Source organism: Engraulis encrasicolus, chromosome 18, assembly GCF_034702125.1.
Source record: "Engraulis encrasicolus isolate BLACKSEA-1 chromosome 18, IST_EnEncr_1.0, whole genome shotgun sequence".
Classification (NCBI taxonomy): Eukaryota; Metazoa; Chordata; class Actinopteri; order Clupeiformes; family Engraulidae; genus Engraulis; species Engraulis encrasicolus.
The window spans coordinates 19,289,704-19,313,691 of record NC_085874.1 but is presented as its reverse complement, the minus strand read 5'-3'; the positions used below and the strand labels follow the sequence as shown (position 1 = coordinate 19,313,691).

At 41.9% G+C, this 23,988-nt stretch overlaps 1 protein-coding gene across 1 annotated transcript; it reads left to right on the top strand.

The window, feature by feature from the left end:
* The first annotated feature begins 820 nt into the window (after window positions 1-820).
* Window positions 821-23,458, top strand: LOC134469134 (adenylosuccinate synthetase isozyme 1 B). Its single transcript, XM_063223203.1, has 13 exons — window positions 821-1,259; window positions 8,076-8,178; window positions 11,318-11,380; window positions 11,794-11,844; window positions 11,978-12,044; window positions 12,268-12,375; window positions 12,489-12,570; window positions 14,633-14,759; window positions 15,261-15,415; window positions 17,538-17,662; window positions 21,421-21,518; window positions 22,000-22,149; window positions 22,957-23,458. The coding sequence occupies exons 1-13, from the start codon at window positions 1,095-1,097 to the stop codon at window positions 23,007-23,009; spliced, it is 1,347 nt and encodes a 448-aa protein (XP_063079273.1). The 5' UTR covers window positions 821-1,094; the 3' UTR covers window positions 23,010-23,458.
* Window positions 23,459-23,988: the final 530 nt, after the last annotated feature.

Genomic DNA, 23,988 nt, shown 5'->3' with positions numbered 1-23,988 from the left:
TGTGTGTGTGTGTGTGTGTGTGTGTGTGCAGGACCGGATTAACGCACAGGCTATATATGGCTGCAGCCTAGGGGCCCCCACCTGCAAGGGGGGCCCTGATTGGCCAACAGTGAAAAATTGCAGAATTCTGACAAGATGCAAAACTGATTTTTTTATCTGTCGTGTACAGTACAGTTGGTAAACATGTTATCCTTAAAGGGACACTGTGCAGGAAATGGTCAAAAAAGGTACTGCAACTATGCTGCTCATTGAAACTGGGCTGCCTATTGCCAAATTTGATCTTTACATGAAAGTTTACTAAGAAATAAACAAATATTTTCTAGTTTGGTCCAACTAGAGTCATTTTTGCAGCTAAAAATGGCTATTTTTTGGAAATTCAAAATGGCGGACCATTGAGAAGATCCCCCTTTTCATGTATGAAAATTGCAATTTTTCCAGTCATAATGAATATTTAGAATTTGATGGTGGTGGTAAGTATTCATAAAAAAGGTAACATTAGTGAATGGGCAACATGATTTCTGGAAATAAACAACTAAAAATCTCACACAGTGTCCCTTTAATTCCTTCTCCATAATTATGAGACTCACTATGCAAATTTGTCGCATAATGTGCCTTCTGGGGGGGCCCACAGCAACCTGTAGCCTAGGGGCCCCGGGCCATCTTAATCCGGCCGTGTGTGTGTGTGTGTGTGTGTGTGTGTGTGTGTGTGTGTGTGTGTGTGTGTGTGTGTGTGTGTTGGCTAGGCCTATTGGTATTGAGTTGGCTATTGACATTGTTTAGAAAATATTTATTCATAGTCTGCAGTGTTTTTACTAGTCCACTGTCATGTTGTGGTTTTAGGACAGTCATGGCATAGCCTGTTGCGTGTGCGCGCTCAAACAATTAGTGGGGGGCGCGCGCGGTCCGTTGGTCATGTGAAGGTCACTTTGTGGCGCTTCCTCTGACATCATGGAGTTTAGCGATCCATATTAGAATAGTCCGTCCCGGCACATACACACTTGCAGACTGTCCACACAACTCTTTCCCTATCCTCGCTCCGTCCGTCCTGTTTGTGCGCGGAGGCGCTCGCCCTTCGGCTGCTGGTGTAAACAAATATGTCGGCAAAAGATCAGAAAAGTTCCAACGCCAGTAAGAAGCGGCCTAGGAATGATGTGGGGAACAAGGTGACTGTTGTTCTTGGAGGACAGTGGGGCGATGAAGGCAAAGGGAAAGTTGTTGATCTGCTCGCGACAGAGTCGGACATTGTCTGCAGATGTCAGGTAAGTTAATGTAATTGTAACGCATTGGCGTGATAAAAAAAAGTCTCGGATTTTCCGTGTCATTTTGTTAAAAGCAGCCGTGCGCCACCAGATATGTTAGGCTACCTTCAGTTTCCCTTTATTCTTCAAAAACATTGCAGGCAATGAATGGATTCCATACGTTTTCTTCAACTTTTGGACGGCGCCATACGAGACCAGAGAATAAAAACGTCATGCCGTTTTCAGGTCATTTTCATACCGTTAACACATAATGGTGACTTTTTGTCACGGTCTCAGAGTTGCTGGAAAGCCTGGTAGTAGCCTAGTGTCTTCCGAAGCTGATTTTCTCTGTGTTGACCAATGACATCCGATCGTAAGGTAGGCTGTCAATGGCAATATTGCTGTTGCTTTGTTGTTGTGACGCTTCATAAGCAGGCTACAGGCAAAAATCTGTCCCTTAGGTCATCTGCGCCTGTCGTGCCGAAAAGCTAGTCCCTGCCAGAACACGAGTGCCCTCATCGAAACCAATGGAAACCAATGACCAATTTTTCAGATAGTTTTACCCCATTTTTGCAGACAAATCCGACACAATTTAAGATGGAAAGCCTACTAATAAATCATCTACATTCCTTCTGGAAGTAGCTTATTACAAAGACCTGGAAAATGTCAGTAGGCCTATTATTTCCATAACAGAATCGAAGAATTGTCATAACAAATGTTACGGTTTCATTCAAATAGCGGAGGACGAGTAGGCCTAATGTTTCATAAGCATATTTTTAGTTCATGAATTATGTAATTGATTCTGCCAAAATGAGTATAATTTTCTCTCCAAAAATGTCATTGGTTTCAATGAGGGCACTCGTGTTCTGGCAGGGACTCGCTTTTCGGCACGACACCCCCTGTCAGTGGTGGCATCTTTTTAGGCGACAGTCGTCAGATGTAGCCAACTGTTTGCTGCGGGGGATAAGTAAAGTGACTGAACTCCGCAAACTAGGCCTACTGTCATTGAGAGAGATAAAGATAAATAACTCTATTTCAGGATTCTTAAGTCTACAATCATCTAGCTTACATGCATAATAGTTACAGGCAGGGAAGCTGACAGGGGGGGGGGGGGACAAAGGGATCATTGTCCCGGGCTCAGGGAGACAGGGGGCCCAGAAATAGGTCATCAATAGGCTAGGCCTTCATTCGGATTTGGGGCCCTCTCAGATGACTATGTTCCAGGCTCAGCCAAAGCTGTCAGCGGCCCTGGTTACAATTTATAAGATATGTTAATGCAGTTATGTATACTTTGACAGTGTCAGTAGTAGGCCTATAGGTAGGCCTTTGAGATTATCGTGATTGACAGTGGATGAGAGACCACTTTGGTCTATTGGGCCTCTTACAAGTTTGCCTAACTGAGGTCACAGTGTACAGCCAGCCCAAACTAGTCTGCTAGATGAGTTCAAACTTCAGTGTGCTGTGCAGACTACATAGTTTTGCAGTGAGGGATGGGTGTGTTCAAAAATAACTTTCTTACTATTTTACTTCTAATGTAAAACAAAAGACTGAGTGTGTGGAAAAAAGAACCATCAATTTAAATTGAGAAGCCCGCACTTGCAAGCTCAGTCTCCTGACTATTTACTATACACCATGTCCACAAGCAAACGTGTTTCAGCCATCAACCTTAAAGTGATACTGTCCCATTTTTGGAAATAAGCTTATTTTACACCTCCCCTTGAGTTCAATAATAGGGTTTTACCGTTCTCCTGTACTTTCAACCGTTCTCTGGGTATGGCAGTGCAAATTTTACCTCCAAGCTAGCAGTTAACATTGAGTCCTATGAGACCAGTTAGCCGCCAGCTGGTCTCATAGGACTCAATGTTAACTGCTAGCATGGTGGTAAAATTTGCACTGCCATACCCAGAGAACGGTTGAAAGCACAGGGGAACAGTAAAACCCTATTATTTAACTCAAGGGGAGGTGTAAAATAAGCTTATTTCCAAAAAATGGGACAGTATCACTTTAAGCCATCATCAGTGCTTAAACCTATACATTACACTTAGCTGACACTTTTATCCATAGTGTCTTGAAGTTATTGCATTTCAGGGTATTGGTTACAGTCCCTGGTGCAATGTACTGTAGGGTTTGGTGCCTTACTCAAGGGCATTTCAGCCATGGATAAAGGTGTATGGATATAGAGTCAGTATACCTATTTGTAATGGTGAGATTTGGACCTGAACCCCTCTGATTTAAAAAAAAAAAATGCACGTTTAAGAACACATGATGTTAGAATGTGAAATGTACCATGGGCAGGTCCAGGACACATGTAGGCCTATGCTACACCACTGACACATCATCATTGACAAATGTCACCCAATAGAGCATGCCTTCAGAGGGGGCTGTCTGACCACTGTTGGCGTGCTGTACCGTTCCTATTCAGAACTAAAGAGCTCTCAAACGTGAATGAAGAGACTCGTGTGTTAATCACAACATGCACATACAGTACAATGAATGTTCTACACAGTAAATGCTGCAGTGTTAAATCAACACTTAAAGAGTTCATTTAAGTCCAAATGATGTCAAATCAACTCTCTAAGTGTTAAATGAGCACTGCAGAATTTACTGTGTACATTTCCATTAGTCCCGTAACATTGCCATACATACAGTGCATACTGTAATTTAGAAAAGTAGAAAATGCAAGATAATTGGGCACCTAATGCTTAATCAAAGAGGTTGGATATATAATAAGAGGAATCGAAACATGCCCACTCAATGCAAAAGCGTGTGCTCAAAATTTGGTCTCCTAAGGGGGCGTTGTCCCTCCTTCTTCTTCTCTTTTCGTGGTGTTTGCACAAGACGTGCGCTACCGCCATCTACAGCGCTAAGGGGACTCTATTTATTCTCTACCTCAAGACTCCGAAGGTCTCCTAATCGAAGGTCTCCTAAAGGGGCTTTCACCCGACGTTAAGTGGATACCGGAAAAGAACCCGCCTGCTTTATCTCACTCTCATATACGATTCTCTGCTTAGTCTGAACTTGTAAGTAAGTGTTTAAATAATAACACACCACAGCAGATTATTCAACAATCCAAAAATGCACTGAGTTCTCTCAAACGACCAAAGAAGAACACTCTGTCAGTATGGGGAGGACAGCACTCCAGTCATTTGTCTGACCGTTATGTAATCAGGCTGCCTGGCACACACTTTGTGTGCACTTAGGCAGGCTTTGACAGAAGGGGGCCTTGGCGCGGGGGTGGGGGGTGGTGGGCATTCCTGGCCTCTCTACACACCCCGTCTGTCTGAGTGTCAAGTATTAGAGCATGGCAGCAAATTCTGGGCACACTACCTGAAACCAGATCACATATATCCCCCCCCAAAGACACAATTCCATAGCCCTTCTGTTGTACACCCCCCAGTCCCAGTCTCAGTCCCACTTTTCTCCTCACTACATCGCCTCTTTTGCCGGGAATGGAAGATTTGGTGAAGCACTGAGGGTGGTAGAGGGATGTGTGTTTGCGTGTGTGACAAAACAGCTATTGTAGCACAGGGGGTAAATAATGGCACATAATAGGAGTGTGTGTGGGTGGGTGGGGGGGGGGTGAACTTTGGATACATGAGAAGACCAGAGTTAGAATAGCTCTTTCTCTAGTGTATCATGAAGTGGATCCACATAGTTATAGCCTGGGCACTGGTAACACACAGGGGAAAGGGGGGGGGGTATAGTTATATAGTTTGTATAGATCCACATGTAGCTTGCCGAGTGGAAAAGGAGACAGAGTATTTCTCAAAGTGAAGTGTCCATGCCTTGCTTGGACAAGTAACGTCCATTTATCATGGATTTCACCAAGGCATTTATCAAGGATTTCACCTGGCTCCGGTTCGTGATCCGGATCACCACCAGAATTTAATCACGTGTTCCTTGGGTCGTTATCAACAACTCCACAAAGTTTCGTCCAAATCCGTTGATTAGTTTTTGAGTTATGCTGCTGACAAACAAACAGACAGACAAGCAAACAAACAAGGATTGTACAGGTGGCTGTTAATACCTGCTGGGCATTGCTGCCTGTCGCACCTCCTACGGTGCCCATGGGTCAGCGAGAGAAAATAAGACTTGTGACACAAACATCTTTATTGTATCAATTACTAGACAAACATACGGAATACACATTCTTAATGCATGCACAGGAAGTGCCTTCCTCAACCACCTTCGCAGGTAGCTGTAGCCTTACGCCAGAAGCAGAAGTCATCAGGTGGTGTCCAGCCTTCTCTGCGCTATTTCGGCCCTGAACCACAACACCGCCGACTCCAGCTGGTGGGCCGACAGTGAGTGGCCAGTCTCACTGCCCATCTGCTCCTGGCGTACAGCTTACACCAACAATACGTATACGTTCCATACATTTGATAAGCATAAAAAACAGGAAAAATAAAGGCAGTTGAGCTATTTGGTGTTCATTGGCTGCCGGCTTTAACCCCTTCCTAGCAGCTGTGCTCGGGTGCGTTGGTTGCTGAGTGAAAGGTGCCGAATGCGCTGAATGCTTATCAACGAGTTGTTTGTGAGGCAGTTGAGCTGACAAACAACAAACAAACAGACAGACAAACCAACGCGACCGCAAACATTACCTCCTTGGCAGAGGTAACTAGTTATTGGATATTCTTTGTTGAAATCTGCGAAAAAATGGGCGCTGCTCGTCTTAACAAGTCTAGGACACTTCACTTTGAGAAATACCCAGAGAGAAGAGGATAGGGGGAGTCTGAGATGGTAGTGTTTGTGTGGAGCACTTTGTGTCCTAAACTAACTGTAGACCACAAAGGTTCACAGACACCATGTCTCTGTGCCCTATGTATATATATATATTTTATATATTTTATATATACCTAATGTAATTTCAAATTCTTTGTATGACCAGTGCATGTAAAGAAATTGACAATAAAACCTACTACTACTACTTGTATATTTCAGTGGACACTGTGCTGTCTTGCTAATCTATGTTCTCTGAAGCTTTGTTCCAACCTCCCTCCCTATAATCTGACAGCTTCCCTGTGGTTTTTGATTAGCTTTGTAGTTGATTTTTAGTGGTACCAACGATGACACAAATGATTTCTGGTATGATCAGATCAGAGTTGTGGTACCACACGTGTCAGTAGTAACTTGTAAAGGCTCACATTTTGACAAGCTGAGTTTCACACCTGCCTTGCATGCATGCCTGTTAGTGCCAGCCCCATCAATCACTTGGAATGCGTTTTGTCAACCATGTGCAATGTTATTGGTTGGTGTCGCTGTAGGAAATACTCTTTCAAAAATAAAGTGTGTGTGTCTGTCTGTCTGTCTGTCTGTCTGTTTGTTTGTATTTGTGTGTTGGGGGTGGGATTTTCTTTTTAAGAAGCATTCTGATCGTTCCGTTTCCTAATGAACAAAGACTCTGTGTTCCTTCCCAGAATGTTGGGATGTTTGCGGACCGTTGGTGCGGTGTGTCATGCGGTGCATTCCTAGCGGCAGAGGTGGTAGAACCAGCCTCTTAAAGTCTTTTGTCAATTTATTACAACCATTATCAAAGCAAAACTATTCCCTGTGTTAGTTTATTATTAGTCACGTAATTAGTTTTAAAGTGTTATGTGTAAGGAAATCCCAACTCAACAAATTTTTATACAAGACCTAAGCCAGGTTCACTTCTGTCCAATTGTTTTTTTTAAATATTTTTTTGCCTTCATATTTGAGAGAACAGGGAAGGAGAGACAGGAAATAAGTGGGCAGAGAGAGACGGGGAAGGACCGGCAAATGACCCAGGCCGGAATCGGACCCGGGTCGCCGGCGTAACCCAGGTGCTGTTTCCACATGTAACAAATGTGTTTCAGCCCTCTAAACAGGATATTTTTTTCTCCTGCTTTTTATACCTGGATTTTAAATATCTGCTACGTGGAAACGGAAGGCCAAAAGCAATGCAAAACCAATACAAGCAGGAGAAAAAAATATCCACATATAAAAATATCCAGCTACGTGGAAACAGCACCTCAGTGCCCAGGGCCCTGCCCAATTGTTTTTTTCTGGCCCTGCAAACAGCTGTTACCAAGGCCACTGTATGACTTGTAAAGGGAAGCCATCGCTGCAAAGGAGCTTCATGTTCAATATATTTCTCTGGGAATAAATATGGTTGTTGACGACAGTTGCAACCAATGATGAAGATGATCATAATGATGAAGATGGCTATACTTCAAGATTTCACAACTTCAAGAAGACTTAATAGGCCTACTTAATTCTCGTCCCTGTATCAATTAGATATTAAAGAAATGTTTTATCAACAATTATAAACCAATTCAGAAACAGAAGTCCACCTCATTTCAGACACTGAAATTGGATTGGATTTTTCTCTAGGCCTGTGTCTTTGCATTGCCTACTAGTTTAACAGTATTGTCTTATTTAGTGTAGCAATGGATGTTTACCAAATAAAACATCATCCAATGTACTTATAAACTGCTTTAAAATTAATGTAAAATTCACTAGAGTGCAAAACGGCTGTTTAATTCGTGATCACCTGTGGCTTGATGCTGATGGTCTACCGTTTACTTTCAGTGATTAGGCTATGCCACAGTAAGCTATGCTAATATCTCTAATACCAATGAATCTAATTCCTGCAAATATGTGAAAATCAAAAAGGATGGACTTTTCCTTTCAAATGTCATGGCTCAATATTCCAATCTCCAATCCCAATTTCAATCTAACACCTGTCAATCTTCCTCTTTCTTCTTTAAGTTTCCTTGTATTTTTTCTCAAGTACAACAAACAATGACTGAGCATGATAATGAGCATTATAAATACTTTTCATTGATTGATTGATTGATTGATTGATCTGTATTGCAGGGTGGGAACAACGCAGGCCACACTGTAGTGGTGGAAGGGAAGGAATATGACTTCCACCTGCTCCCCAGCGGCATTATCAACTCCAAAGCCACCTCATTCATTGGTTCGTTCTACCAATCAACACTTAACATTTTTGTTTCCACCAATCAGCTACACCAGTGGTTCCCAAACTGTTTCAGCGGGGACAACCTTTGGACTTTTTGCATATTGACTTTGAAGATTTTTTGCTGTTAATGGAAAATCTAGCAATAAAAAATGCGTAGGCATATTAGTTATATTAATTGAAGGGACACTGTGCAGAAAATGGTCAAAAGAGGTACTGCAACTATGCTGCTCATTGAAACTGTGCTGCCTATTGCCAAATTTGATCTTTGCATGAAAGTTTACTAAGTAATAAACTAATATTTTCTAGTATGGCCCAAGTACAGTCATTTTTGCAGCTAAAAATGCCTATTTCTTGAAATTCAAAATGGCGGACCATGGAGAAGATCCCCCTTTTCATGTATGAAAAGTGCAATTTTTCCGGTCATAGTGAATCAGGGGCGGAGTGGCCCATCTTTTCCCACCGGGAGAATTTTCCCCTTGGCGGCCCTCTTTTTAAAAAAAAAAAAAACAAAAAAAAAAAAACAAAGCGAACAACATGGTTTCCTAACCAAAAAGACAAAAGCCACGAAATCTGCAGTCGTACTACATGTGGACATTAGTGTTGTCAAAATATCAACCTGAAGTGGAGAATTGTAGCCTACACCTTGATGAAATGCACAGCCAGTGGTGTAGTCTACGTAAAACGCAGGTATACGCACCCATTTCAAAATTTCAGGGATTACAGTATACCCACTTAAAATTGATTGATCCATTATTTACAATAGCACAAATATATACAGTAGACTATACACACATCAAAAAATGCTCAAATAACAGTATACCCACTTCAAAAAGTAGACTACACCACTGGAGCCATCATCACAGTCCAAAGCATTCATAGGCCTACTAGGTTAGGCTACATCACGCTACTGTTCCATGCAAATGTGCACTCCACTGTCATTTTGACAGTTTGAAATTGAAATATCGTTTAAGGAAGACAGGATGAGCATGGGCACAAAGTTTTGAGTGTGGGGATTTTTAGAAGAGTAGGCTTACAAAATATAGTATAGTAGCCGATAGCTTACAAAAAGTCTGTCTACATTGTGCAATAAACCCACCATGCAGCAAATAAGCCAACCTAATAGCTACTTCAGACCACAACCATAAGTCAACAAAATGTATAACCAAACGGTGTAGGCCTACCTTAAAACGCTGTCTTCGTCGCAGCAAATGTCTTTGTGTTTCTTGCAATCACTCTACTGTAATCCACAGCTTAGCCTACACACCCAGCACTGGTCACATCAGAATCTTGTGTGGTAATTATTTTGTTCCATTTCTTCAGACATAGGCTACATCCTAAATGTACCACATATAAATATATGTATGATAATAATATTATTTCGACTATAAGGAGATATACTGACGGTCTAAAAAATCAAAACAAAACCCATTGCTTCTGTTAGGCGCAGTTCTCTTCCTTACCACTTGGTGGAGTCTGTTCGTAACCCAAGTCAATAACCACAGAGCAAGTGAATGGACTGGAAAGACTGTAAACTGAAACAGTCGTGTGGAAATCGGAAAATAAATCATCATTTATTAATATTTCCATCCTTTGGTAACCAATATACATATCACAGGTTCTTCAAATACTGAAAACAAAACTGTGTTATTAAGATCTAGTAAACTTCCGCGATCTACGGTGTATGAAAACTATCAGTAGAGAAGGGGTGGGGCCAATTTTCGTTTTTGACACCGTCACTGAGTTATTTGGTACACGGTATATATACTGGCTAGTCAGTCCTTATGAAATACAGGGAATTGGAAGGTGGGAAGTCAGTGCTAATAAATACTATATCAAAATGTAAGGGCTGGTTAAGACTGCAGTATGGCCGCCTTATTACATTTCACGGCCGCGGCCCACCGGGACAAGTCCCCGATCTCCCGACGGCCACTCCGCGCCTGGTGTTGGTAAGTATTCATGAAAAAGGTAACATTAGTGAATGGGTAGCATGGATTCTGGAAATAAACAACTAAAAATCCTGCACAGTGTCCCTTTAATTGATATTAGTTTGTCACTAATATTGCTGAAAATCCACGTCTATTACCATACAATTGAATACAAGTCCCTTTTGTCTGCGACCCCCCCTTCAGTACCCCTGCGACCCCCTTAGGGGTCTCGACCCCCAGTTTGGGAATCACTGAGTTACACTTTGCATTGGGTTCCATCCTGAGATCAGTAACACTTTGCATTGTTTCCGCCAATCAGCACATTGTATCAGCCAACAGCTTTATTAATCCTCCAGTTGCTTCCTCCAGCCTCTGACCTCGAAGCTTGGCATAATTGAGGATGTCTCAATACGTGAAAAGGATGGAGTAAGGAGATGGCAGATGAGATGTTGCACCCTGCAAGTCACTGCATGTGGTGCTTGATTCATCCATCTCTCTTTTGTTTGCTTCTTTGTGTGCGTTTTAATATGCGACCTTGCCTCCTCCACTTGCGCTTGTCTCCTCGTCCCGCCTCCTGGCCCCTCCTCCGTGGAGAAAACGATAAAGTTTCCCAGCTGTCAGCCTAGCCACAACAACGTTTGAGGGACTGTTTTTCATTCACCATCCCAATTGCAAATGAGAAAAAGACTCTACAATTGAGCTTTTGCAAGATATTGAAATATAATGCTGTTGTCAGTGATGTCATCATGACGAGAAGCAAGTGGAGGAGGCAAGGTCGCATATTGCAACGCACTCCTTGTGTCCTCCACAAGAGGAGGGGCACATTGAGACATGAGGCTGGAGGGCGGAGAAAACTATGAGAGGAGGGATAAGGGGCACATAAGTCACGCCCTCTACTTCCTGGTTTATGGGGCAGACAGTGGCAAAAAAACGAATGGAAGTGAACGAGGCGAGTCGTGGTGGACTTGTGGTGCATAAGTGGAGGTCCAAGGTTTGGATTGTTGTTGAAAAACCACTCATTTCAAGCCCTGTAATTATTTTTTAACTCCCTCTGCCCCATGAACCAGGAAGTAGAGGGCGTCACTTTGGTGCCCCATTGAAATGTACACAATAAGGTTGTCAAGGAGACCAGCTTAACAGCAGCCTGTGATGATGTGACGTGTCAGCATTTTCTGCTCTTTGATGTTTGCTGTGTTCTGTGGTCCGTGCAGGCAACGGGGTCGTCATACACCTTCCTGGTTTATTTGAAGAAGGAGATAAAAATGAAAAGAAAGGTAAACATGACTCAGGTCATCAGGATAACCCTTGACGCTGAAACTGGATTAAAGGAAATGGGCATACAGCAGGCTTATTCAACCCGGTCTCACAGAATTCCGTGGAATGAACACTGCCCCTTGGAATACAAAATCTGTAGCACTTTCACCGATTTTGCCTAAATTCCTTGATGTGGTCACAGACATTTTTTGCACTTAGCAATATTGGGCAATTACCCATTTTGTGCTCCAATGGCCAGTGTTCATTTCACAGCGTTACTTGAGTTCATGTTGCACCATGATGAATAGGAATTATTTAAATTCATTATATTATGTATTAACATCATAATGTCGGTATGAAATCAAAAATGGATTATTGTCATTTGCTGCTACGGACTTGAAAAACACAGTTTCTGCTACAATATTCTGTACAGGACTCAAAGACTGGGAGAAGAGGCTGGTGATCTCTGACAGGGCCCACATAGGTGAGAGCCTCATCTTTTAAAATGCAATAATATCATCACATATCAGAGCGCAATTAAAGTTGAATTTATTTACAATTTGTATAATTGTTCTACCGTATATTCAGTGCTAATATAATTTATCCCTTGTGGACAGTGTTTGACTTTCACCAGGCTGTGGACGGACTTCAGGAGGTGCAGCGACAAGCCCAGGAAGGGAAAAAGTAAGCAGCGTGAGGCCTGAGGGTGTCTGTCATCAGCTGAATGTACCTTATAAGTGAGGCTACCCTTGCTTTGCTTTATTGAGAGTTTTTTCATTTTTGAATCAAAATCAGATTTGAATCATGGTCAATTTCATCTGGGTGCTTCCTAAATGTTGTGAGACTAAATGTGCACAACAGATTTGTTGATGTTTTCCGAGACCACTGTCATTGTCTAATGTCACAGCATTGGAACCACAAGAAAAGGAATAGGACCCACATACTCCAGCAAAGCATCTCGGACCGGCCTGAGAATCTGCGACCTGCTGTCAGATTTCAAGGAATTTTCTACCAGGTTGGACTCAGTATACCATCAAATTTCACACATCTTCTTTGTGAATTGTTTATGAAACAAATGTATGAATATTCAACAATCTATTGATGTTAATAGTATTTTTTGTATTCTAGATTCAAACTACTTGCTCAGCAGTATCAGGATATGTTCCCTACTCTTGAAGTGGATACTGAGGCTCAGCTCAAGAAACTACAGGTAAGTGGGTTACATTTCAAAATTCGAAGACATCTCCATACCCTTACTTACAGGAGACGGGATTGTGATGACCATGGTGTACCGTAGCCCTTTCATGCAGATGGGATCACCAGCGATCCTGTTCACTATTTCCTGAAAAAGCTGAACTACATCATAACAATATTGCTCTGGCATTCCCAAGATTCTTAAGATTAAGACATGGTTTTTACGATTTTGGCGACAATAAGGATATAACAGAGCCTCTGCGTGAAAGGGTTAAGGAAAAAAAGAATGATGACACTTGTGTAATTCCTCAAAGGAAATCTATAACTCACGTTGCCTTGGTGATATATCTTTGTCAGGTTGCCTCACAATTTTTTCTTCCAAGAAATTTGTCATACAATCATTGGTTATAGATTGTTGTAAAGCACAAACGTTTGTTATAGATCTTTGTCAGGTTGCTTAACCCTAAGACACAGCCTCTTCTATAAATTAGCTGTTACCAGAATGGCAAAGAACAAGTAGTAATGTATTACCAAAGGCCCTGTGCACTGTCATAGTGGTGTAGTACTATGATAGTAAAGTATTACCAAAGGCCCTGTGCACTGTCATAGTGGTGTAGTACTATGGTAGTAAAGTATTACCAAAGGCCCTGTGCACTGTCATAGTGGTGTAGTACTATGGTAGTAAAGTATTACCAAAGGCCCTGTGCACTGTCATAGTGGTGTGGTACTACAGTATGGTAGTAAAGGTTTTTCATCGACTATTACAGCGTTCCACCGGTGGAACGGTGGGCATTGAGGGGCTATCAAGTTGTTATTACAAGATCAATGACTGTTAAGTCAGACCCTACAACCTGCAACGTCTATGACCCTGCTCTTTACTTCCTTTTCTCTCTGTCCTCTGTGTCCCCGTCTCCCTGGTCTTCCTCAGGGAGCAAGGGGTTCTTCCACTCTTTAAAAAATATATAAATATAATCCGCTCTTCATAAAAATATATAAATATATTCCACTCTTTATAAATATAGCCCTGATCAAATCCCTCCCTCTGCAGGACCAGACATTCCAGAGGCCTTATAAAGCAGATCAAGGCTGTAGTATTAAATGTCATCCAAGCAGTCGCTCATTAACAGCTCATTTGCAGATTGAACTACATACCTGGCAAAGAGCTCGGATTTGTGGGTTTGTGTTGAGTGAAAGGATGCGTCTTAGCAGGTACAACTATTAGTCAGTTTTGTAATAATTACAGTTTAATATAATGTTATAATAATAATAAGCATTGTAATATAATTGATTAATGTGATATATAATAATATAGCATTGATTAATTTCTTAATAAGAATAAACATTGCCTTGCTGACTATCCGAGAGGATATATACATTTTCCAGTGGCCTATGCTATTGCATACTTCTGTTCCTTGTAGTTGGCCACTGTTGACCGTGAGGTGTGAATTCTTTGTGCTCTCACACACACCATGTGACCATATGGCTGCATGCGTGTTTCCATCAGTTTAAATAGCTTGGCTCAGACACAAGTCCGCCTGTGTCGGCTGCACCCCAAGATTAAGGTCAAATACAGTATATAAGTGCAATATAATAATAAAGACATACATGTAGGAAAACCTAGCAAAAATATTGACTGCCTCATAAACACTTTTCTTGCTCCAAGTTTTCATAGAAGGAGCTGGGTAATCAGACATACAATGAATGTGATCAAGATATCTTTTTCCATATCGGCTGCTGTCAGTGCTTGGGCCCTTAGAATCTGAAACACTCCCTCCCCAGCGGCACCCATGCACCTGGGTAACGCTAATGGCAGTGATAAACCCGGAGTCCTGACCTGGCTAAAAACATCAGGTAGCTGGTGAAGGCAGAAGGTTACAGGCATAGGGACCAGCAGCCCAACCGTATAACACTTTATGCTCCCAAACAACAAGAGGATGACATGGACAATGAATGGATGTACAGAAAATGAAATAGTTAACTACAATCTTGCACACTCGCCTGTGGTACATACACATACAAAACATGATTTTTACATGATTTTTTGAGGAAGTTTCTTGTCAAACTTGTGAATGCTGCAGGAGTTTGCGGAGCGTATTCGACCAATGGTGCAGGATGGCGTCTACTTCATGTACGAGGCGCTCCACGGCGCCCCCAAGAACATCCTGGTGGAGGGAGCAAACGCAGCTCTGCTCGACATTGACTTTGGTAAAGCGATACTTGACTCACCATGTCTGCATCGCATGTGTCTGCCTGTCTTGGTGCAACAACAAAGACCCTTTTGAAGACCTCCTCCTTCACTGTTGCTACTTTAAGCACAGCCAAGTGTGTGCTTGACTATTCTATGTGTGTGCGCGTGTGCGTGCATTCGTGCAAAGATGCATGTGTCTGTGTGTCTCTGTGTATATGTAACACATAGTAAAAAGTAAAAAAGGAGTCCTGTACTTTGTACAATGACATTTCAAAAACATGACAAACAGGTGCATGGTAATTGGAGAGCGGTAGGCCTATTTGTTTACATAACAGCACCATGCTTAATATTACTATGACTACAGTACAAACACAAAAGCCAAACACTCAGCTGTTTCAGTCTGTAAAAAAAGGAACTTAATATTCAAAACAAAACAAAATCACTCAACTGTCTGCATCCAAAATCCAAGAGTATGATTTCTTAAGGAGAATTTCTTGTTTTCTTATATCAACATAAAGGTACATATCCCTTTGTGACCTCATCCAACTGCACGGTGGGTGGCGTGTGCACTGGCCTGGGAATCCCCCCACAGAACGTTGGAGACGTGTACGGGGTGGTGAAGGCCTACACCACGCGCGTGGGCATCGGGGCGTTTCCCACAGAGCAGCTCAACGTGAGTGTGTTAGTGCACTGGTACATACTGTGGTGCGCATACTTGTACCTCATGGAGTGTTACTTAGTGATTAGAGATGCACAGGATCCAAGATCCGGTTCCGGATCCGGCAGGATAATAGGGCTTTTCACAGGATCCGGATCCGGTTCCAGGATCCAGGATCCGGTAGCCGAGGCTTTTCAGTCAAAATAGTTAAAGCCAACCTGATAAAAAGGGCCCACGTGTGTGAGCAGGCTATGTGTTTCAACCCTTTCGTAGGATCCGGTATCCGGTTCCGGATCCGGCAGGATCTTAAGCAGTGGATCCGGTATCCGGCAGGATCCTAAAAATCAGGATCCGGTGCATCTCTATTAGTGATATAACAGCATGTTGCATGCAGTTTGCAGTTAGTGTGTCAAAGAGTGTGCCGCATGTGTTTATTACAATTATTTTAAATACGTGTTGCATATGTCTTGTTGTTTCTGTGTGATGTTATTTAATGTGCTTATGCCTCAGACTGTCGGGAAGGAAAAAATATCACTATTGAGATGTTTTTGATTATACTGCATGATGCAATATCCATGTTCCTGTTCCCTCTGTTACAATGCACACTCCTCAAGCCCTCTCCAGCTGTCACTCAAAACCCAGGCCATCCCATGACCCGTCAGGTGACTGAGAGCTGCGAATGCCTCCTCTATCACGGTTCAGTTTTAGCTGCAGGCGCACAAGGCAAGCGATGACACGCGAGTGTGTGTCAGTCTCTTTAAAGAGGCCCCGGCTGCGAACTCCGATCATATCTCAGCTTCTCGTAAACAGTTGCTGACCTGAGAACAGTGGCATGTGTGGGGTCTGCTTTGTGTGTGTGTGTGTGTGTGTGTGTGTGTGTGTGTGTGTGTGTGTGTGTGTGTGTGTGTGTGTGTGTGTGTGTGTGTGTGTGTGTGTGTGTGTGTGTGTGTGTGTGTGTGTGTGTGTGTGTGTGCTGACTGCTGATTGCTGTCAGGCTTCCCTGTCAAGCATTGAGATTGGCTGGTTGCAGGAGAGTAATTGTAAGCAAAAGCCAATCTCTGGTCAGTTGTGTGAAATGCTATGTGTACTGCATGTGTGTATGCTAATATCTGCATTCGCGATTCACAGAGCAAAAATGATCAAATCTGATCAAATCGATGCAATGCATACAGCATGCGCACATACGACTAAGCAGAATGCTTTGTAAGTTTTGAATATGCATGATCAGTTTGATCTGGATTTGATTGTTTTGCTCCATCACAAACCCGGCTAATGTGTGACTTTCATGCTCTTCTCTCTGGCACGAGATCAGTAGGACATCTAGGCATACTTATGAACCACTCTTTTAAACAAATGCTGGTGTTTGGGGTCAGCTGTGTGTGTTGTCACATAAGGCTCTTTTCCACTGCTGGTTTTCTGGTAATGTCCTACAGTTCGACACAGTGCGACTCTGCAGCCACTTCTTGCTTTACAATTGAGCTGTGTCGTGCCCAATCGAAAAGCAAAAAGTAGCGGCCAAGTCGCGCTGTGTCGAGCTGTAGGCCTACTAGAAAACCAGCAGTGGAAAAGAGCCTATACTGATGTGCTAATGTTTGTTAATGTGTGACTGGCAGCATCAGAGTTGTATAAAGCAGAAGTACTCTTACAGGTGGCATTAGGGCAGTCATGGGTGAGCGGTTAGGGCGTCAGACTTGCATCCCAGAGGTTGCCGGTTCGACTCCCGACCCGCCAGGTTGGTGGGGGTAGTAATCAACCAGTGCTCTCCCCCATCCTCCTCCATGACTGAGGTACCCTGAGCATGGTACCGTCCCACCGCACTGCTCCCCATGGGGCGCCACTGAGGGCTGCCCCCTTGCACAGGTGAGGCATAAATGCAATTTCATTGTGTGCAGTGTGCAGTGTTCACTTGTGTGCTGTGGAGTGCTGTGTCACAATGACAATGGGAGTTGGAGTTTCCCAATGGGCTTTCACTTTCACTTTACAATACTAGAAGAATGACATTACAAAGATGAAACCATGTATTAGCATACCACTAGCGTTGTATTTACATCTGCAAGGTACTTCTATTGCTACTTTAAACAGCTACGGCTGCCGTGCTCTTTTCTCTTCTCTCTGGCATGTGATTGGCTGGTTGCAGGATGTCGGGGAGCTGCTGCAGACGCGGGGTCATGAGGTGGGCGTGACTACAGGGAGGAAGAGACGCTGTGGTTGGCTGGACCTGGTCATCCTCAGATACGCCCACATGATCAATGGTTTCACCGCGTCAGTGCCACATCCACTGCACCTCATTCATTCTCATGCTTTGATGTTTCCTGACTTTCCACTCCTCTTCTTATTCTCCCTTTTCTTTTTAGTACGGCGGATGGGTGATTTGATCGTGCACTTTTGAGTAAAAGCACAGCCCTTATAGAACAGCCTTGCCACTCGCTATTAAGCCCCATTGTACCAGTTGTTTGTATTTGTATTTGTTCTATGGTTCGGAGACCAGAATGAATGGGACCCAATGGAGCTAGATGCTAAAAATCTTAATTTTCACCCACGTCTCATCAACAAAGCTCAGATTTGAATGTCGTTCTGGAGATTTCAATAAGGGTTTCACTCAACAGTATAATAAAAAAGCACACATGTCCGTTTGATTTGTTACAGGAGGCGTTTTTGTTGCTCACTACTCGCTAGCATTTTGCTAAGGATGTGACGTCATAGACACTTAAAAATCACTTTTTAAGCATATGCGTGGCTCAAAAGATCTAAAACTCTAAAATTTTCTATATATAGTCTTTCGAAGGCAACATCCGAATTACACGAGAAAAAAATCATATACTGAGATAAAGGCACCATGAGGGGTTTTGCTCCATAGGACTCCATTCATTCTGGTCTCCGGGCCACCACGTGGATAAGGGTGGAACTGCCCCTTCAGTTCTAAATCTGCCATAGAACTAATACAAACCTGCCTCGTTTCAGAAACCGGAAATACACCGTGAAATCAACCAGTGGCGTATCTGGTCTCTTACAGAAGCTGTGGTAAAAGCATGATAATCGGTACACATATCCTTCTTGATATGCTGATTAATATTAGCGTTGGAGGCGTCGCGAAAAATTCAGCGTTTTCAAGATGACCGCCAAATCCAATATAGCCGACCCATATTAATGAATCTACCTGACACTTTGTAGTAAAAGCATTAAAATCGGTAAACATATTCTTCTTGATATGCTGATTAACATTAGCATTGGAGGCGTCATGAAAAATTCATCGTTTGCAAGATGGCCGCCAAATCCAATATGGCCAATTCATATTTATGAATCTACCTATCTACCTAACACTTGGTAGTAAAGGCATGAAAATCGGTACACATATCCTTCTTGATATGCTGATTAAATCCAATAAGACTGACCTATATTAATGAATCTACCTGACACTTGGTGGTAAAAGCATGAAAATCGGTACACATATCCATGATATGCTGATTAATATTAGCATTGGAGGCGTCGCGGGAAAAAAAAACATTGTTTTCAAGATGGCCGCCAAATCAAATATGGCCAGCCCATATTAACTACCTGGTACTTTGTGGTAAAAGCATGACAATTGGTACACATAGTTACTTCTTTACAGTAGATGCTTATTCATATTAGGAATGGGGCCATGAACAAAAATCAAAAATCAAATATGACTGATACAATTACAATACAATTATTATTACAATACAATACATTGCAATGTGTATTTATATAGCACAGTATCACAACTATGAAGTGTACTCAAAGCGCCATCATATGCCAAATCTTCACATAATTATCACGGTCTAGAAATGAATCCTAATACTGTACACGTAAACTTTTCACTCAAGTTATATTTTACATAGGCCTACCCTGAGTTGACTTTTTGATGGCCATCATATTCCAACAGTGCCATTCAACATTTATTCAAGTTTATGTCAATCTTTTAATTAGGCATTATTGGCAGTTTGATTGATGTTGGCCATAGTGTATACCATAGCCTGTGAAATCCTACTAGTTTACACAATTGTTCTGATCTGAAATGTAGCATGGATTCCATCCCTCAGTGAGGGTACCAGATCTTGGGGTTCAATCAGGAGAATTAGTAGGGGTGTAAAGGTGATAGCTGCAGTTTGTTTGAATAGATACAACTGACATGATTGGATATGGGCTACACATATGCCAAATACCACATTCTTAACGACCTATAAACTGCCATGGGCAATCGTAAATCACAACTTTACTATGAGAAATTGCATAACCACCAGATTATCTCACTTGTGAGATCAATTTGTGTTAACCAGGCAAGATTTACCATACAACTTGCATTGGGTGCAGGATTGCAGTTTGTTTGAAAACCTTGTGCAGCTAGAAGTAGTCATCAACTATTGGTTTCTTTGTAGTAAGCAATCATAACAATGTCCATGAATTAACAAATCAAGTGAACTTTCTCCCTAGCAATCTTGAGCCCTTTTGGAATTTGTACACGGCCTATGCAGTTATCTCTAAGCGCTAGAGGTGCTGTACATCCCACAAGCCCCTCAAAAGCCTTGGATTTGTACATAACGCTACTGCCATATTACCTATTTAAGTCCTCAAGAATTCAATCAGTGTACCTATTGAAGAGTATTAGCACAGAACATTTCATACAGATCTGTCCATCTGTACAAAACCTACAATGCAAACAAAGTCAGCAATCTTCAAAGTGTAAGGCTTTAACACTTTATCAGTTCATTATAGAGTGGTAGAACACAAGAGGTGGTGCAAACTCTTGCACCTATTCTAAAGTTATCACATTCCAGAAAATAATCTATTGTGGTGGTGGCAGACACAGTTTGGGCAAAACCATAACATATGCATCACTTCATTTGATAACATGCCAATGCCAATAATGCTTAATCATTGTCAATGGTATTTTGTGAGTGTTAATTATATGCAATACCAAAATATTTTTGTAGAAAAATATGTAATTTCTTATGAACATTATCTTAGTTGGCCATTTTGAAAATGTGTTTTTTCCCCCACAATGCCTCAATTTCTAATACTAATGAGCATATGTAAATGTGCACCAGTTTCCATGGTTTTACTGAAAGTGCCATCACTAGGGTTGTGGGTGTGTTCTGACTAACATGCTAACGAGCCTGGCTCTTTGGTGTAGCGGTCAGAGCCCCAGTTTACTACCCCAGGAGGTCTTGGGTTCGAGTCCCAGCTGGGCAACTCTACTACTTCGCTACGGCGGCCATCTTGAAAATACAGCATTTTTAGCAATGCCTCTAATGGTAATATTAATCAGCATATTAAGAATGATCCGTGTACCGATTTTCATGCTTTTACTCCCAAGTGTCAAGAGGATTCATTAATATGGGTAGGCCATATTGGATTTGGCGGCCATCTTGAAAATGCTAAATTTTTCGCAACGCCTCCAATGCTAATAGTAATCAGCATATCAAGTTTTCATGCTTTGACTACCAAATATCAGGTAGATTCATTAATATGGGTTGGCCATATTGGATTTGGCGGCCATCTTGAAAACGATGCATTTTTCGCGACGCCTCCAACGCTAACATTAATCAGCATATCAAGAAGGATATGTGTACCGATTTTCATGCTTTTACTCAAAAGTGCACGATAAGGCCATTTTGTGTGTCCCATCTGCCGTACTATTTGGTTTTATTTCTGTCTTGTTCTTATTGGTAGTTTATCTTCTTTTTTAATACCATTTCAACGGTTTATGCATGTCCACTTTTCATTCTTATGCCAACGTAGTAGACTAAACCTCATTAGACCAGTTGTAATAGAGTACACAATGAATTATCTAAGATAGATAATCTAACATAGCAAATTAACACTACCAACTTGTATGTAGATTCTTCTTTTTCTTCTTCTTCTTCTTCTTCTTCTTCTTCTTCTTCTTCTTCTTCTTCTTCTTCTTCTTCTTCTTCTTCTTCTTCTTTCTTCTTCTTCTTTCATACCTCAAAGATCTTCCAACAAGGCTTTTTAAAGTTTTCTACTGTTCCCGGTTCCAGGCTGGCTCTAACCAAACTTGACATCCTTGACGAGATGGACGAGATCAAAGTTGGAGTGGCGTACAAACTCAACGGCAAACGAATCCCATATTTCCCAGGTACTGTTCACACACTGATCAACACTGGTGGTGTTCTTTCAGCAGAGAAAAGTACAGTAAAGTACATCAGAGTAGTGAGTTGAGTAGAGTTTGAAATGTTTTGTTTATGATCAATGCCTACAGTGTAGACCACAAGGTGTATCTTTACCTTTCTGTTGGTTAAACGCCCCCATCCTAAGTCAGTGACTAAATTATCAAGTAGTTTTACCGGCACATTTTAGGCATGGTGCTTAGGACTACAATTTGTATCTTTCCCTCTCTTGGTTTAAAGGCCCCATGCAAAATTGTGAATGTATTGTTCAATTGTGAAGAAGTTTTACCTACTGCATTATCTTGGACATGGTGCCTGAAATGACCCATCAGATAGTATACTACATTTTAGTAGTAGATGTATAGTTTGAAAAGAGTTCACAAGGGTTAGTTTGTAAAGGTTTGGACATTTCCACCTTGTAATGATGGGGCATGGTTTTATCTGCCGTAGCCAACATGGAGGTTCTGCAGAAGGTGGAGGTAGAGTATGAGAAGCTGCCAGGCTGGAAGAGCGACACGTCACTGTGCAGGAGGTGGGACGACCTGCCTGCCAAAGCCCAGAACTACATCCGCTTCGTGGAGAACCACGTGGGCGTGCCCAGTAAGTTACCCATGCAGTCCGCACAGTCCAGCCATTCACACTCTCACACAATCATTCCTAAAATGGGGGTTGTGACCCCAAGAGGCGGTCACACAAAGAAAGGACTGTTCACATAAAACCTTGAAGATATGCTTTCATATGTATAACCATTCCATAAATTGGAGAGTAACAGTATTAACTTGTAAGTTCTAATAAATTTATTTTTTGTGTATTTCAAGTAGAAATTCAAATGTAGCCATATTAAGGGACAAGCAGATGTTAGCTATCTATGCATATCCAACACACACAATTACAGTACAGAGAAATTACAATATGTTCATTTCTTAATGGTGTCTGATTGCTTTGGGCAAAGTAACTGTCACAGACCGACGGCCCAGCCAGTGATAGTGATGTTGGGGATTCATAAGATTTGGCCAACCTCTTTGGAAATCACCAAAAAAGGAATGCAGGAATGGAACAGATCATGCTGAAAATAATCCACTCTAATAATAAATCATATGTTGATTACTTTTTTTTTACAGTGATCATACTCTGCTTTAAACCAGTTTGCCTGTGATATGCATGTATTTCAATGTTTGTTTGTTTTTTTTAATAAATACTGATGTAGATCAATAATGTGAATGTTTTTTTGTTTCATATCGTCATTGTATATGAATAGTATTTATATTTTTCATGAGTATGAGTAATTGTTAAAGCACAGTGGCTGTGCTCTTCAACTCTACAGCAGAGCTATGGCTGTGACCTTTAGCAGTGAAAGGGTCAAATGTCTTGTCCTAACGTCCTACTTTTTCTCTTTATTTATTACAGTCAAGTGGGTCGGCGTGGGAAAGTCCAGAGAATGTATGATCCAGATGTTCTAGAACCTTTCAAACCCCTGCTCTCGCTCTCGCTCTCTCTCTCGCTCTCTCTCTCTCTCTCTCTCGCTCTCTCTCTCTCTCTCTCTCTCTCTCTCTCTCTCTCTCTCTCTCTCTCTCTCTCTCTCTCTCTCTCTCTCTCCACATCCATGTATGGTGCTACTCAGGATGTATTTCATGTTGACCCATCTCCATCTTCGCCTGTGACTGTGTCAGTTGTCATAAACTGTTTTAATTGTATGTCGGTGACACGACATAACAAACAAGCCATCTGAATGACCTCAGTCAATGGTTGTGGTCCATTCACATGCAGTAATACACTGAACGCACTGATATTTAAGGTCAAAATGACAGAGAGCTAAGACACTGCCAGGCAATATTGTTTACCTCATTGATAAAAAAAAGTATAAATGTGGGATGGCTTGACTTGCTCTGTTGCAATAAAAAATATTTTAATTGCACAGTGTCTTTCCTGATTCATTGTCAGCACTAACAGGAGTCTACGTATTGTATAAGAACTACAGTATATAACATGTAAGTCTCATCCACGTAGCATTAAAAGGGGAAAACGTTAGTGTTGTATTTTATGTTCTCAGGTATGCTGCTTGAGAGCTATTCATACCTATGTACATCATTATGAAACAGCAACTCATTTAATTACACAACAAGCCTTTCCAGAAAAATCAACTGAGCCTGATGGGTAAACACAATTTAAGCCTGATGCCTGATGTTCTTAATTGTCTGTCTCCAGCAGTTTGTGATTCATAACTTTACCTCCCCCTAAAGGTCCTTTTTTGTTTGACAGCATATGGCTCCAACAACAAAGCCCACATCTTGCCCCTGAATAATTTAGCCCATCTAATACCCAACCATTGTCCATGTGGGCTCCAACAACAAAGTCCACTTCTTGCCCATACTTAATTTAGCCCATGTAATGACAATTCCCAACAAGGAGTCCATGCCCAGCCAAAGCCCACCTACCCCA

Coding starts and splice junctions, on each gene's coding strand:
- LOC134469134 (XM_063223203.1), top strand. CDS start 1,095: ATGTCGGCAAAAGATCAGAAAAGTTCCAACGCCAGTAAGAAGCGGCCT. Junction 1,260..8,075: donor ACATTGTCTGCAGATGTCAG/GTAAGTTAATGT, acceptor TCTGTATTGCAG/GGTGGGAACAACGCAGGCCA. Junction 12,045..12,267: donor CAAGCCCAGGAAGGGAAAAA/GTAAGCAGCGTG, acceptor CTAATGTCACAG/CATTGGAACCACAAGAAAAG.